General features: G+C 43.2%; 1 protein-coding gene across 2 annotated transcripts; it reads right to left on the reverse strand.

Moving 5' to 3' along the window:
- Positions 1-851: 851 nt before the first annotated feature.
- On the reverse strand, positions 852-14,745 carry LOC115208591 (nucleolar protein 11-like). 2 transcript variants are annotated; one of them, XM_029776770.1, is made up of 18 exons: positions 14,589-14,745; positions 14,020-14,133; positions 13,826-13,882; positions 13,433-13,581; positions 13,107-13,164; positions 12,792-12,933; positions 12,031-12,231; positions 11,667-11,743; positions 11,426-11,540; positions 10,980-11,074; positions 10,807-10,872; positions 10,440-10,624; positions 3,914-4,039; positions 3,272-3,508; positions 2,838-2,916; positions 2,470-2,562; positions 2,256-2,363; positions 852-1,764 (listed from the first exon to the last, which is right to left on the reverse strand). In XM_029776770.1, the coding sequence occupies exons 1-18, from the start codon at positions 14,733-14,735 to the stop codon at positions 1,651-1,653; spliced, it is 2,163 nt and encodes a 720-aa protein (XP_029632630.1). In that variant the 5' UTR covers positions 14,736-14,745; the 3' UTR covers positions 852-1,650. The 2 variants fall into 2 exon arrangements, with proteins under 2 accessions (XP_029632630.1, XP_029632629.1); XM_029776769.1 differs by having other exon boundaries at positions 11,417-11,540.
- Positions 14,746-15,035: the final 290 nt, after the last annotated feature.

Genomic DNA, 15,035 nt, shown 5'->3' on the forward strand with positions numbered 1-15,035 from the left:
ATTTCATACTTTTTTTATGCTGCTGCTACCCTCTGTTTATCTATGCATAGTCACTTTAACTCTACCTACATCTACATATTACCTCAATTACCTCGACTAACCGGTGCCCCCGTATAGCCTCGCTATTGTTATTTTACTGCTGCTCTTTATTATTATTCTATTTTTAACTTATCTATTTTTTACTTAACACTTTTTTTCTTAAAACTGCATTGTTGGTTAAGGGTTTGTAAGTAAGCATTCCACTGTAAGGTTGTATTCAGCGCATGTGACAAATACAATTTGATTTGTTTAGATTTATTATGTAGCATTAAGAATTCCCTTCACTGGAACTAAGGGGCCTAGCCCGAACCATGAAAAACAGTCCCAGACCATTATTCCTCCTCCACCAAACTTTACAGTTGGCACTACGCATTGGGGCAGGTAGCGTTCTGACATCGGCCAAAGCACAGATTTGTCCATGGACTGCCAGATGGTGATTCATCACTCCAGAGAATACGTTTCCACTTATCCAGAGACCAATGGCAGCGAGCTTCACACCACTCCAGCCGACACTTGGCATTGAGCATGGTGATTTTAGGCTTGTGTGCACGGCTGCTTGGCCATGGAACCCCATTTCATGAAGCTCCCGACAAACAGTTTTTGTGCTAACGTTGCTCCCAGAGGTAGTTTGGAACTTGGTAGTGAGTGTTAAAACAGAGGACAGAGGATTTTTACGTGCTTCAGCGGTCGGGTAGGCTGTTTTGAGTCTTTATCCGACTGCATAAAAAAATATGATCCCCACCTACTTTAAAACCTAACTTGCGCCCGTGCCTGTCAGCAACAGGTGTGGCTGAAATAACCAAATCCACTAATTTGAAGGGGTGTCCACATACTTTTGTATATGGTATCATGTAATCTTAACTTAGACATACACATGATAACCATACAACTAATCATGATGGGATGAAGGCGAGGGTCATTTTTAATACAAATACTGTCATATGAATTCAGAATTGACTTTGTTAGAATGCAACACAAAATGTATCTATAGAAAACATGTGCTACTATAACGTGATTGGGAGAAGTACATGTTATTCACCGTCCAAATCGCCTTTATGAAATACAACATTTAACCACAAGATTGTCAACCATATGGAAGGTTGAGACCTATTTCCATTTTTAGACATATCAGTATATTCCTATAAAAAGGGGCAGTATGTTCCGTAGGTTAAAAGTATCTATGCCATGATGAAATATCATGGGACTATATAGTTTTCTACATAATTCATATTAGCAAATATTTCTACTATACACGCCCTCAGATTATACAGACAAATACAAAATCACATGGCTATAGGGACCTAGGCCTCAGCAATGCCACAGTTCATGACCAGAGAATCATTTGCTCTACACATCTGGGAATCAACTAGACTGATCCCAGATCTGTTTGGGCCTGCACAGCCAACTCCTATGTTCATCGTTGAAAGCACAAGCAGATCTGGGACCAGTGTAGGTATCGACAGTAGATAGGTATGATATAGCAGTACAACCATGGATCTTTCGGTAGCGTACCAAATACAAAGTGGAACACAACGATGCAACTGACCAAGAGAAAAAAATGGGGAGAAGGTCAACAGCAGAGTTTAATTAGAAATAATCTGTAAATATAGTCTAAAACAGCTCAATGACTTCGATGGAGTACTGGCTGATATCCTTCGACGGCTTCATTTTGTGGAGCTCTTGAAGGCTGCCCTCGATCTTCCCCAGTTCAGAGAATAATTTCACCTGGAATGGATAGATGGGGATAGACGTTAAATGAACCCTTACAAAGAACCATACACAGTATGTGCGTCAGCGAGATGAAGTAGATGCACAAAGTAAATAGCAGTAGTGTGTCAATCTACGCAACAAATAAGAGCGTTGAAGCGTGTGGCTAAACTCCTCCGCTGGGTTGGTTCCGTAGTGGGCACGTTTTAGCGGAGCAAACCAGCGCACATCCACAGATACTCTATGGGAGAGCAAAGTCTTGCATCGTGTTCATCCTAATATTGTTGATGCTGCTCATGACAGAAAACGGCTAGCAATTATAATTGCAACACCACTTGCTTTTCCAGTTTGAACCACTGAAGAGGTAAACATTCCTCCCTGGGTGCCTCAAATGGGTTTCATTATCACAGCAATAAAAACAAAATTGCACTAGTTATCATCAAGGGAACCATTATGACAAAAATGCTCAACTATCACTTGCGGTGAGGACCAAAAGAGAAAGCACATACCTGGGACTTGACAAAGCTTTGGAGATTTGACAACAATCCTTTGGCATCAGGAGCCATGACCAAGACTGTGAAATGAGCATCCAACAACAAGCACACCCAGTCAATGATCTAGAAAAGAAAAATGAAATTCAGAATACACACATTAAGTTAATGCTATACAAAATAATTACATGCATTCACCTTTTGTATAACTTTAATGCTTCCGTGTACCAACCTGTGTCACCGTGGGCGATCTCAAACCTGGCGTTTGTGTGTAGACGTCTTGGGAATATTTCAAATAGACGAAATGGAGGTACTGAAGAAAGAGCTAGGAGAGGAAAGGAAACAGAAGGATGCAACCATCAGTCTTTCAACATATCCTCATAGCTAACTGCAGTTAATAAACGAAGTCAATAGGAAAAAAAAACACCATGGTATATTGCAGGATTACAGTCAATTCCAATTCAATTCAGGAAGTAAACAAACGTTTTCCTTCTTCAATGGGGAAGATTGGAATTTACTTTCTGAATCGACTTGAATGAAATGGAATTGATCCCAACTATGGCATATTGTCAAGCAGATGAGAGACAGGTAGCTACTCACAATAACCTGCTGAGCGTTGAGGTCCTTCAGGTGGGGGAGCAGGAGGTTGTCACTGTACGGCGTCTGCAGGACCTCATTACTATAGCAGCACAGTTAAGTTACAACACCTCCAAACATGCTAAAGAGTCATTTCTATGGACTGGTGCTGTATATTAGCGCAAGGTAAACATTATGGTGCATTGCAGCCGACTGTTGACAATGAAATGTGTCAATTGTATCTATCCCTATTAATGAACAATTGAACGAATCAACCAATTCAACAAACCTATAGTGAGAGGATACAGTAACACAGCCTTGTGTTGGTTCAAACCACCTGACTATTGATGACTATCAAATACACCGTTTAATCAACAATGACATTATCAGATATTACTGTAGTCTTGCAATGGAATAGTGTTTAGGGTATTGGTTGTCCAGACTACACATAAGGATACAGTAGCACAGCCTTGTGTAGACCCACGGGGCAGACCTCCAGCTGCAGCGTGGGGTTCTTCTTATCCTGGTGCTGGGGAGGTTTGGGCTGGTGGTGGGCGTCACAGCTGTCCTCCTCAAACAGAGGGGGGCTGAAGCCGTTCTGTTGGCCCCCCCGGGCCCCCGCCGCCACCAGGCCCTCCATCAAGGACACGCTGTCCGGCTCCAGACTCACCATCTCCACGTCGCCGTCTGGCACACTTGGAGGGAGAGCGACACACAGCCGTTACAACAACGATCCTGATATCAGGCTATTTATATGAACTGACAAACTATGTATTTGCAGTAACAACACTTGGAAGCATTGGAAATGATTCAAACAAAACAAGCTCTAGAAATAAAGAACTTCAAAATAAACTATTTAAAAAAGCAATACAGAGCCACAAAGAGACCACTTGGTTTTCAATGTGGTGGAAAGAATATGCATTGTACAATGAGTAGAAACGTCAACCATCAAAAGAGGGAACAACAATTAGGCCATCAGATGCATAATCAAGCTCCAGCACTGGTAGGAAACACTATCCTGAACTTCACCAGAATGAATCTCCTTCACAAGGTATAGGTTGTTACAAAAGACGCCCCATACGCCGTCGAGTTAGACTGACCTGATGAAGGTTTTGAGGCAGGCACACGTGACCACCTCAGGTATGTCTGGGAAGAGCTGCAGGCAGAGCTGACACAGGAAGTAGTCCTTGTGCTCCAGGGCCAGCAGCAGGAGGTCGGGACACACGCTGCAGAAAGACATAGAACAGGTCAGAACCAAACCAAGGGTCTCAACAACAGTCTGTGTGAAAATGCTATTAAAAAAAGCTTCCTTTCCTAGTCTCCTTTCCTTCGTTGCTACTGATAGGCGAAGAAATAGGATAAGTACCCACCCAACATGTCTTCACCTATGATGTCTGGCAGTGTTCGAGACCACCTAAAGAAAGACCGATTCAAGACCAAGACCGGGGTAAATAGAGTCAAAGTCACAATAGGGAGCAGTAGTTTCCCCACGGTCTAGCTAGCCATCTTTTGTTGCAGACTAGTTTGCAGAGGTTGTTGTTGCTAATTTGTTAGCTTCTCCCTTTTCAAGAATAACTTTCAACAAGAAGTTAATTTTCAAATGATCATCTGGTGAGTGGAAATGTGTTTTTTTTATTGCAGCATGCTTGCTGTTAGCAATCTCTTTGAAAATAACGTGCAAAATATTGTTGCATTTAAACTTTAGGTCACCGGTTACTTTGTGTGCTATGGGAAGTAATAGTTGTACATTAGCGTAATAGTTGTGTTTTTCTATTCTCATGATTGGGACCTACTGGCTCATTATGTCCAAGTTAATAGACTGCTTATCCTTTAACATCATGCTGTCTTTCCATTGGCCCTATGCGGTGGTAAAAAAAATCCCAAGGGGCTGCCCAGCGAAGGAAAGGAACCCTGTGTGAAAAATCCTGTTTCCTACATATAAAAAAAAAAAATAGGTTTCCTATATATTTTTCAGATGACTATAAAAATTATATATAAAAATCACCTTTTATAATAGAAAAACAAAAATGTGATGTTCAGGAGACCATTTGGAGGTCTGGGAGAAATACACACACAACATTTTATATATATATATATATATATAGTTGAAGTCGGAAGTTTACATACACCATAGCCAAATACATTTAAACTCAGTTTTTCACAATTCTTGACATTTAATCCTAGTAAAAATTCCCTGTCTTAGGTCAGTTAGGATCACCACTTTACTTTAAGAATGTGAAATGTCAGAATAATAGTAGTAGAGAGAATTATTTAATCACATTCCCAGTGGGTCAGAAGTTTACATACACTCAATTAGTATTTGGTAGCATTGCCTTTAAATTGTTTAACTTGGGTCAAACGTTTCAGGTAGCCTTCCACAAGCTTCCCACGATAAGTTGGGTGCATTTTTCCCATTCCTCCTGACAGAGCTGGTGTAACTGAGTCAGGTTTGTAGACCTTGCTCCCACACGCTTTTTCAGTTCTCACCACAAATCTTCTATAGGATTGAGGTCAGGGCTTTGTGATGGCCACTCCAATACCTTGACTTTGTTGTCCTTAGGCCATTGTGCCACAACTTTGGAAGTATGCTTGGGGTCATTGTCCATTTGGAAGACCCATTTGCGACCAAGCTTTAACTTTCTGACTGATGTCTTGAGATGTTGCTTCAATATATCCACATAATTTTCCATCCTCATGATGCCATCTATTTTGTGAAGTGCACCATTCCCTCTTGCAGCAAAGCACCCCCACAACATGATGCTGCCACCCTCGTGCTTCACGGTTGGGATGGTGTTCTTCGGCTTGCAAGCATCCCCCTTTTTCCTCCAAACATAACGATGGTCATTATAGCCAAACAGTTCTATTTTTGTTTCATCAGACCAGAGGACATTTTCCAAAAAGTACGATCTTTGTCCCCATGTGCAGTTGCAAACCATAGTCTGGATTTTTTATGGCGGTTTTGGAGCAGTGGCTTCTTCCTTGCTGAGCAGCCTTTCAGGTTATGTCGATATAGGACTCGTTTTACTGTGGAAAAATATACTTTTGTACCCGTTTCCTCCAGCATCTTCACAAAGTCTGGTGCTGTTTTTCTGGGATTGATTTGCACTTTTTGCACCAAAGTACATTCATCCCTAGGAGACAGAACGCGTCTCCTTCCTGAGCAGTATGACGGCTGCTTGGTCCCATGGTGTTTATACTTGGGTACTATTGTTTGTACAGATGAACGTGGTACCTTCAGGCATTTAGAAATTGCTCCAAGGATGAACCAGACTTGTGGAGGTCTACAATTTTTTTTCTGAGGTCTTGGCTGATTTCTTTTGATTTTCCCATGATATCAAGCAAAGAGGCACCAAGTTTGAAGGTAGGCCTTGAAATACATCCACAGGTACACCTCCAATTGACTCAAATGATGTCAATTGGCCTATCAGAAGCTTCTAAAGCCCTTACATCATTTTCTGGAATTTTCAAAGCTGTTTGAAGGCACAGTCAACTTAGTGTATGTAAGTGACCCACTGGAATTGTAATACAGTGAATTATAAGTGAAATAATCTGTCTGTAAAGAATTGTTGGAAAAATTACTTGTATCCTGCACAAAGTAGATTTCCCAAAACTATAGTTTGTTAACAATAAATTTGTTGAGTGGTTGAAAAACAAGTTTTAATGACTCCAACCTAAGTATGTAAACTTCTGACTTCAACTGTATTTATTTATATTTGTGGGGGGTACTGAGGAGTATATTTTTGTAAAAATAAGGTATTATTTTTGTGCTCAATCTGATTGGGTGGGCCTGTGTCCACCCAGGCCCACACCCCCAATGCAAACAGGGCATGATGACTGAACTGCGCATCACAAATGGCCTACTAACCCAGACTTCAGACCAATACCTGGGTTGCATACCCAGTATTGCCATTTACTGGGGTAGAGATCATACTTTAAAACATCTTTCCTACCGGCTACCAACGTCATACTTCTGAGCTACTCCATGCCAAAACCAGTTGAGAACTGTGTGCACTAGCTGCCTGCAGATGCTATTCTGCTGAAACTAGGCTATGGGTGCACATATTCATATGTTTTGCGTGCTTTGCAATTGTGTAGGCTACTTTGTGCATGATTTCTCTATTGTACTACATAATTGATAAGTCGTATATACATCCACTACACTACTTGGCATCAGTGGGGATTAAGTGAGTATACGCAACACCTACCACACCACTGGCCCTTTTCCAAAAAGTACTCTCTCCTACGTGTGCTGCTATTACAGTTGTTGTCCTTTCAGCATCATTAACCTGTCACACACTGAAGGTCTATAGGTTCACCACTGTACTAACCTGTCACACACTGAAGGCCTATAGGTTCACCACTGTACTAACCTGTCACACACTGAAGGCCTATAGGTTCACCACTGTACTAACCTGTCACACCTATAGGTTCACCACTGTACTAACCTGTCACACCTATAGGTTCACCACTGTACTAACCTGTCACACCTATAGGTTCACCACTGTACTAACCTGTCACACCTATAGGTTCACCACTGTACTAACCTGTCACACCTATAGGTTCACCACTGCACTAACCTGTCACACCTATAGGTTCACCACTGTACTAACCTGTCACACACTGAAGACCTATATGTTCACCACTGTACTAACCTGTCACACACTGAAGACCTATAGGTTCACCACTGTACTAACCTGTCACACACTGAAGACCTATAGGTTCACCACTGTACTAACCTGTCACACCTATAGGTTCACCACTGTACTAACCTGTCACACCTATAGGTTCACCACTGTACTAACCTGTCACACCTATAGGTTCACCACTGTACTAACCTGTCAGACCTATAGGTTCACCACTGTACTAACCTGTCACACCTATAGGTTCACCACTGTACTAACCTGTCACACCTATAGGTTCACCACTGTACTAACCTGTCACACCTATAGGTTCACCACTGTACTAACCTGTCACACCTATAGGTTCACCACTGTACTAACCTGTCACACCTATAGGTTCACCACTGTACTAACCTGTCACACCTATAGGTTTACCACTGCACTAACCTGTCACACTGAAGGCCTATAGGTTCACCACTGTACTAACCTGTCACACACTGAAGACCTATAGGTTCACCACTGTACTAACCTGTCACACTGAAGGCCTATAGGTTCACCACTGTACTAACCTGTCACACACTGAAGACCTATAGGTTCACCACTGTACTAACCTGTCACACACTGAAGACCTATAGGTTCACCACTGTACTAACCTGTCACACACTGAAGACCTATAGGTTCACCACTGTACTAACCTGTCACACACTGAAGACCTATAGGTTCACCACTGTACTAACCTGTCACACTGAAGGTCTATAGGTTCACCACTGTACTAACCTGTCACACTGAAGACCTATAGGTTCACCACTGTACTAACCTGTCACACACTGAAGACCTATAGATTCACCACTGTACTAACCTGTCACACTGAAGGCCTATAGGTTCACCACTGTACTAACCTGTCACACACTGAAGACCTATAGGTTCACCACTGTACTAACCTGTCACACACTGAAGGCCTATAGGTTCACCACTGTACTAACCTGTCACACACTGAAGGCCTATAGGTTCACCACTGTACTAACCTGTCACACACTGAAGACCTATAGGTTCACCACTGTACTAACCTGTCACACCTATAGGTTCACCACTGTACTAACCTGTCACACCTATAGGTTCACCACTGTACTAACCTGTCACACCTATAGGTTCACCACTGTACTAACCTGTCACACCTATAGGTTCACCACTGTACTAACCTGTCAGACCTATAGGTTCACCACTGTACTAACCTGTCACACCTATAGGTTTACCACTGCACTAACCTGTCACACTGAAGGCCTATAGGTTCACCACTGTACTAACCTGTCACACACTGAAGACCTATAGGTTCACCACTGTACTAACCTGTCACACTGAAGACCTATAGGTTCACCACTGTACTAACCTGTCACACTGAAGGTCTATAGGTTCACCACTGTACTAACCTGTCACACTGAAGACCTATAGGTTCACCACTGTACTAACCTGTCACACACTGAAGACCTATAGGTTCACCACTGTACTAACCTGTCACACACTGAAGACCTATAGGTTCACCACTGTACTAACCTGTCACACACTGAAGACCTATAGGTTCACCACTGTACTAACCTGTCACACACTGAAGACCTATAGCTTCACCACTGTACTAACCTGTCACACCTATAGGTTCACCACTGTACTAACCTGTCACACCTATAGGTTCACCACTGTACTAACCTGTCACACACTGAAGGCCTATAGGTTCACCACTGTACTAACCTGTCACACACTGAAGACCTATAGGTTCACCACTGTACTAACCTGTCACACACTGAAGACCTATAGGTTCACCACTGTACTAACCTGTCACACCTATAGGTTCACCACTGTACTAACCTGTCACACCTATAGGTTCACCACTGTACTAACCTGTCACACCTATAGGTTCACCACTGTACTAACCTGTCACACCTATAGGTTCACCACTGTACTAACCTGTCAGACCTATAGGTTCACCACTGTACTAACCTGTCACACCTATAGGTTCACCACTGTACTAACCTGTCACACCTATAGGTTCACCACTGTACTAACCTGTCACACCTATAGGTTCACCACTGTACTAACCTGTCACACCTATAGGTTCACCACTGTACTAACCTGTCACACCTATAGGTTCACCACTGTACTAACCTGTCAGACCTATAGGTTCACCACTGTACTAACCTGTCACACCTATAGGTTCACCACTGTACTAACCTGTCACACACTGAAGACCTATAGGTTCACCACTGTACTAACCTGTCACACACTGAAGACCTATAGGTTCACCACTGTACTAACCTGTCACACACTGAAGACCTATAGGTTCACCACTGTACTAACCTGTCACACACTGAAGACCTATAGGTTCACCACTGTACTAACCTGTCACACCTATAGGTTCACCACTGTACTAACCTGTCACACCTATAGGTTCACCACTGTACTAACCTGTCACACCTATAGGTTCACCACTGTACTAACCTGTCACACCTATAGGTTCACCACTGTACTAACCTGTCAGACCTATAGGTTCACCACTGTACTAACCTGTCACACCTATAGGTTTACCACTGCACTAACCTGTCACACTGAAGGCCTATAGGTTCACCACTGTACTAACCTGTCACACACTGAAGGTCTATAGGTTCACCACTGTACTAACCTGTCACACACTGAAGACCTATAGGTTCACCACTGTACTAACCTGTCACACTGAAGGTCTATAGGTTCACCACTGTACTAACCTGTCACACTGAAGGCCTATAGGTTCACCACTGTACTAACAGGTCTATAATAGATATACAGACTTCAGATATGAATGTTTTAAGAAAGGAGTGAATATATTTGGCCTGGCACCAACACTACTACAAACTGACAACCCTGTTCACATTCACTTTCCATGCATCCAACACAGCCCATCATTCTGATAACCTCCCTTTCCAAAAGGACCAATACCCCCGTGCCGTAGGAGGTCCAGTCAACCCAATGCCAGCCTCACCTGTGGCAAAGGCACTGTGTTTGCACCAGCTGTGCCAAGGCCCCGGGAGTGTAGAAGGCTGTCTCGGCCTGGCTTCGGGCCACCAGGTGGCGGGCCAGCCAGCCCACCGAGAGCTGCAGGTCCTGGGCTTCGCCTCTGGAGACCAGGGCCTCCACCTCCCTCTGGACCTCCTCCACTGGACCAGTCTGGAGGGGTTGGAGATTGACCACAGTCAACACCTAACTTAACATTTCCTCGAGGACAGTTATATTTTATATAAATATACTATGAAAGGGACTGGTCATTTGTGGTTCACTCACAATGTACAACATCAAAACCTGCTTGAGACTAAAACAGATGAGCAGAATGAGCAGTTGATCTAAAATACCTTGATAAGCTCCACTACTTCGTCCACTGTGAGGGCAGGCGCTGATTGGCTCTTCCGTCTCAGCTTCTGTACAAGGTAGGACCAATCAGAACAGGTGAAATTAACATGAATCCATTCTGGTGGTAAAATATTAGGGTTAGGGTCAATCAATTCTGGAAGTCAGGTTAACTTACACTCTTCCTGGTATCCACTATTTTGGTGGGCCCCTGTGGCTGATCCCCATGGAGTAGGGTGTTCCAAGAGGGGACAGCAACTGACGATTTGGACACTACAAAACCGCAAATGAAATAAAGTCCCAGTCACTAAACTGTTAGTTTATAATAACATTTCAAGGGATGCTATTCAGATGAAATTTCAACAGTAATGTACAGATTCAGTACATTAGACAGGTGAGGAAAACATATGCAATGAAGTATAACAGGAGTGATACAGCTTCATCCGAAATGGCTTCCCATTTCCTATTCACAACTTTTGACCAGGGACACTAGGGCTTGTATTAAAAGCAGTGCACTATATAGGGAATAGGGTGCCATTTTAGATTCAACCAGGCACTGTCAAGGACGACTAACGCCACTCTGGTGAATGTTTTACTGAGGAAATGCCGCGTTACCTGCGATCCCTGCGTGTCGTAGTTTCCCCAGGGCCGAGGCCAGAGAGGACTTCTGACACTCGTAGGGAATGACGGAGAGGGCCTTGCCATGAGGGACAAACAGCTTTCCTAAATAACACCAGACCTGAGGGGAAATGAAGGAATGATAATTGATATAAATAGGAGTGAAGCGAGTCTTATTTGGTGCAAGATACAAGTATAGAGTCATGAGAGTTGTGAGGCAAAAATTCAAAATTCTGAGTATTCCTACCTGTCCATGGATTCTTCCCACCACCTCCTTGCCAGCCTGAAGAGTCTGGAAATTAGTATTCCAGATGCAGAGGAAATCTGAAAATGAAAAAAATCATTGAAAAAAGGATTGGATGGATGTCAACAATATGGTGAAAGCTCCCGAGCATACAATGGGAAGATATCACCATGTTGTTTACACGCATCAAATCAGAACTTCGAAAAGTACGTATCTACGGGTTGATGTTGGATTGGGTGAATGTGTGCGAGAATCATAATTCAATCAAATTCATGAAGTAAACTACAATTCCAATTTCCCACGAGGAAAATTGCCATTTCAGTTTAGCTCCTGAATTGACATGGCATTGATCCCACCCGATATTTACCTTTTCCAGTCCTGGCGGAGGGATGGGGCATCCCCACCACAGCCACATGAGCTTCGTCCAGGGCCACTGCCGAGGCAGCTCCCAGCTCCCCCTCCCCAGCGGGCAGCCTCAGGCGCAGGCTACGAGGCAGGGCCTGCACCCCTTCCAGCCCCACAGGCCCCCGCACAGCCACCACACTCTGGTACACACAGCCGTTACGGTCTGGAGTAAAGAGAGTGAGAGATGACCGACAACTGTTTTTCATTGTTTGTGAAGTGCTTCATTGATATCGAATGCACTACCATTTCAACAGTATTCCAGTTATCTGGGCAGGCGGGGGGTGGGGTACACCATTAAAGCTGCAATGTCTAACTTTTTGGGAGACCTGACCAAATTCACAAAGAAATGAGAGTTATAGATCTGTCACTCATCGAAAGTAAGTCTAAGAAGTGGTATATATGTTCTGTGTGTGCCATCTCTATGCTTTCTGTTCTTAAGTTTAGTTTTCATGTCTTTTACTTTCGGTTTTGTACACCAGCTTCAAACAGCTGAAAACACAAAATTTGTGGATATTTAAAAGATATTTCACAGCATTTGACATGGTACATTGATTCTCTATACATTGTTTTGTCACAAACTGAAAATAGGTTAACTATTAGAATTTAAACAACCAGGAAATGCCAGAACGATTTCTGCATAATGCACCTTAAAAGCTGAATTAACATCACTACATTAACATTTCTAACATACTACTTTGGCAGGGAAGTGATGGCCGTACTCACACAGGTAGAGCAGGTTGATGTGTTTGTCCCGGAGAGAGGCAGAGAAACTCAATGGGGGAGCTCCAGAGTCTTCTCTCTCCAGCCTATACTTCTGTAGGGTGTTGGGGTTGAGCCTCTGCACATACAGGAAGTGCTCCCCTTTCTGTGACGGACAACAGGGAAGCCATGTTTAACACGACAGTGTGGCACCGAATTCATACTTGCACAAAATATAGCATGTTGCAAATGGCTCCAGGTTTATGCCTGATCATTTGCAGGTCATTGAGTACACGGCTATTCAGCGTACTGGTGTACCACAAGGAAAGGATATTCTACCTGCTCTGTCGTGAAGAGGACAAAGTGTTGTTTCTCAGCCACCATGTTGGTGCTCCACCTATGGGGTAACATGAGGACATTGTCAACTGTGTGCATCTCACACAATAAACTATTGTTTACCCAAACGAGCCAAGTACTGACAGCAGTGTGGACAGCATTATCATAGCCTCTGACTCACTGTAAATTAATATGGTTGCAAGTTTATTTTTTTAAATATCCATGGCTCTGAAAGAGAATAAGCCAACCGGCCTCTATAGTGATGGGACTAAAGCCAACCAACCCGAAGGTTATGGATCGCTAATCCAGACTAGTGTCCATTGTCTGACCTTATGACCTCCTCCTCGGACAGGATGTCCTCTATGGGCTGCTGGGGGGCGGAGAGGAGGGAGTCCAGGAGTCTGACTGCCCCTCTCTGGAACAGCACCACAGGCTCTCCCCCTGGGGCAGAGTGGACCCGCCATACATCAGCAGATACCTAACAGACATGCAGACACACAAGTAGTTAAGACCAATAACTGCGAGACATCGCAAAATGACTGCAAAGTCAGAGGAAAGTCTAAGATAAAAAGTAATTGTATGGCATAATTTGATTCAGTTATGCTACAATGACTTCTCACTGGCACAGTTCATGTTAATTTGCAGAGTATGTCACCATAATTGACAAAGTCAAAGCAGATGAGATTGAAATTGTGTGTGTGTGAGAGGGAGCTCATACTTACAGTTGCTTTAAAAACTTTGTCTAAATTGAGGTCTTCATCTTTCCAAACTCTGATGACCTAGTGAGTAAACATTTATTGACCATGAACAACATGAAGACAATAACTTTATTTTAAGAAGTAAGTCCAACTGTCAAATCCAGATGTTTTAAATTTGTTTAGTTTCTATGTTCATGGAAAGTGTCCACAAGTGTTACCTTGTTGTCTGAGACGACTACATACTCCTTGGTCTGAAAGTTGAACACTGCAGGACAAGTCAACAACTGTCCCTGTTTCACCGTCCAGCTACCCAGAGGCTTCTGGTCTGAAACCTGTCAACACAGCACCTCATACGTAAACACCACATTCACTTTTCAACACAAACACAGCCTTTGTCATATTATTAAGGTAAGTTAAGTTCATATTCAAATACATGACGAGTGTGACTACCTTTTTGACAGTGGTACTAACGTCAGCTAACCAAACAAACCCACGCCAAGCAGCTATCTAGTAGTACTGTTCTCATCGAAACAGTACGTGTGATAACGTCCACCTATGTGCACGTCGATTGATGCAAGTAAACCGTCTGAATACGCAGATGCGTAGCTAGATAGTTGTTGAACACCATTGCAATACTGGTAAGAGAGTGAGCAATTTTTATATGTAGCTAGCTATATTTTGAAACGCGTCGGATCCCCCCACTGCAATGTCAATGGACACGAGTGTGCCATCTTCCCATCAGCTGAGCTGGTTCAACATTTCAGCCACTTGTATTGGTCAACATTACCTTGTATAAAGTGACAGATCTCGTGGAATCGGTGACGACGGCATGGTCACTGTCTCCATCCAGTTCAATTCCCTGAATTGCCGAATCTGAAGCACTTGGAGTTTGTACAAGTCCGCACAACGTGAATCCCTCATTCAGCGTGGCCATGCTGGATGAAGAAAATAGGAAGTGCAAACCTCGCGAGACTTACGCACGGCTACCATAGAGTATTCAGTGTATGGTTTCTACATGAAAAACTTCAGTAAGATCAGACAGCGCCCCCTGTGACTAGTTTATGGTATTTCATATTGAGTTGTGGTAATGTTGTGTGACGCCTGTAACGGTCTGTGCCCCTGTGGTTATATTCAATATACACTATTTATACAAAGTATGTGGACACCCCTTCAAATGAGTGGATTCAGCTATTTCAGCCACATATATAAAATAGAGCACACAGCCATGCAATCT

The sequence above is a fragment of the Salmo trutta genome, chromosome 14, assembly GCF_901001165.1.
Source record: "Salmo trutta chromosome 14, fSalTru1.1, whole genome shotgun sequence".
Lineage (NCBI taxonomy): Eukaryota > Metazoa > Chordata > Actinopteri > Salmoniformes > Salmonidae > Salmo > Salmo trutta.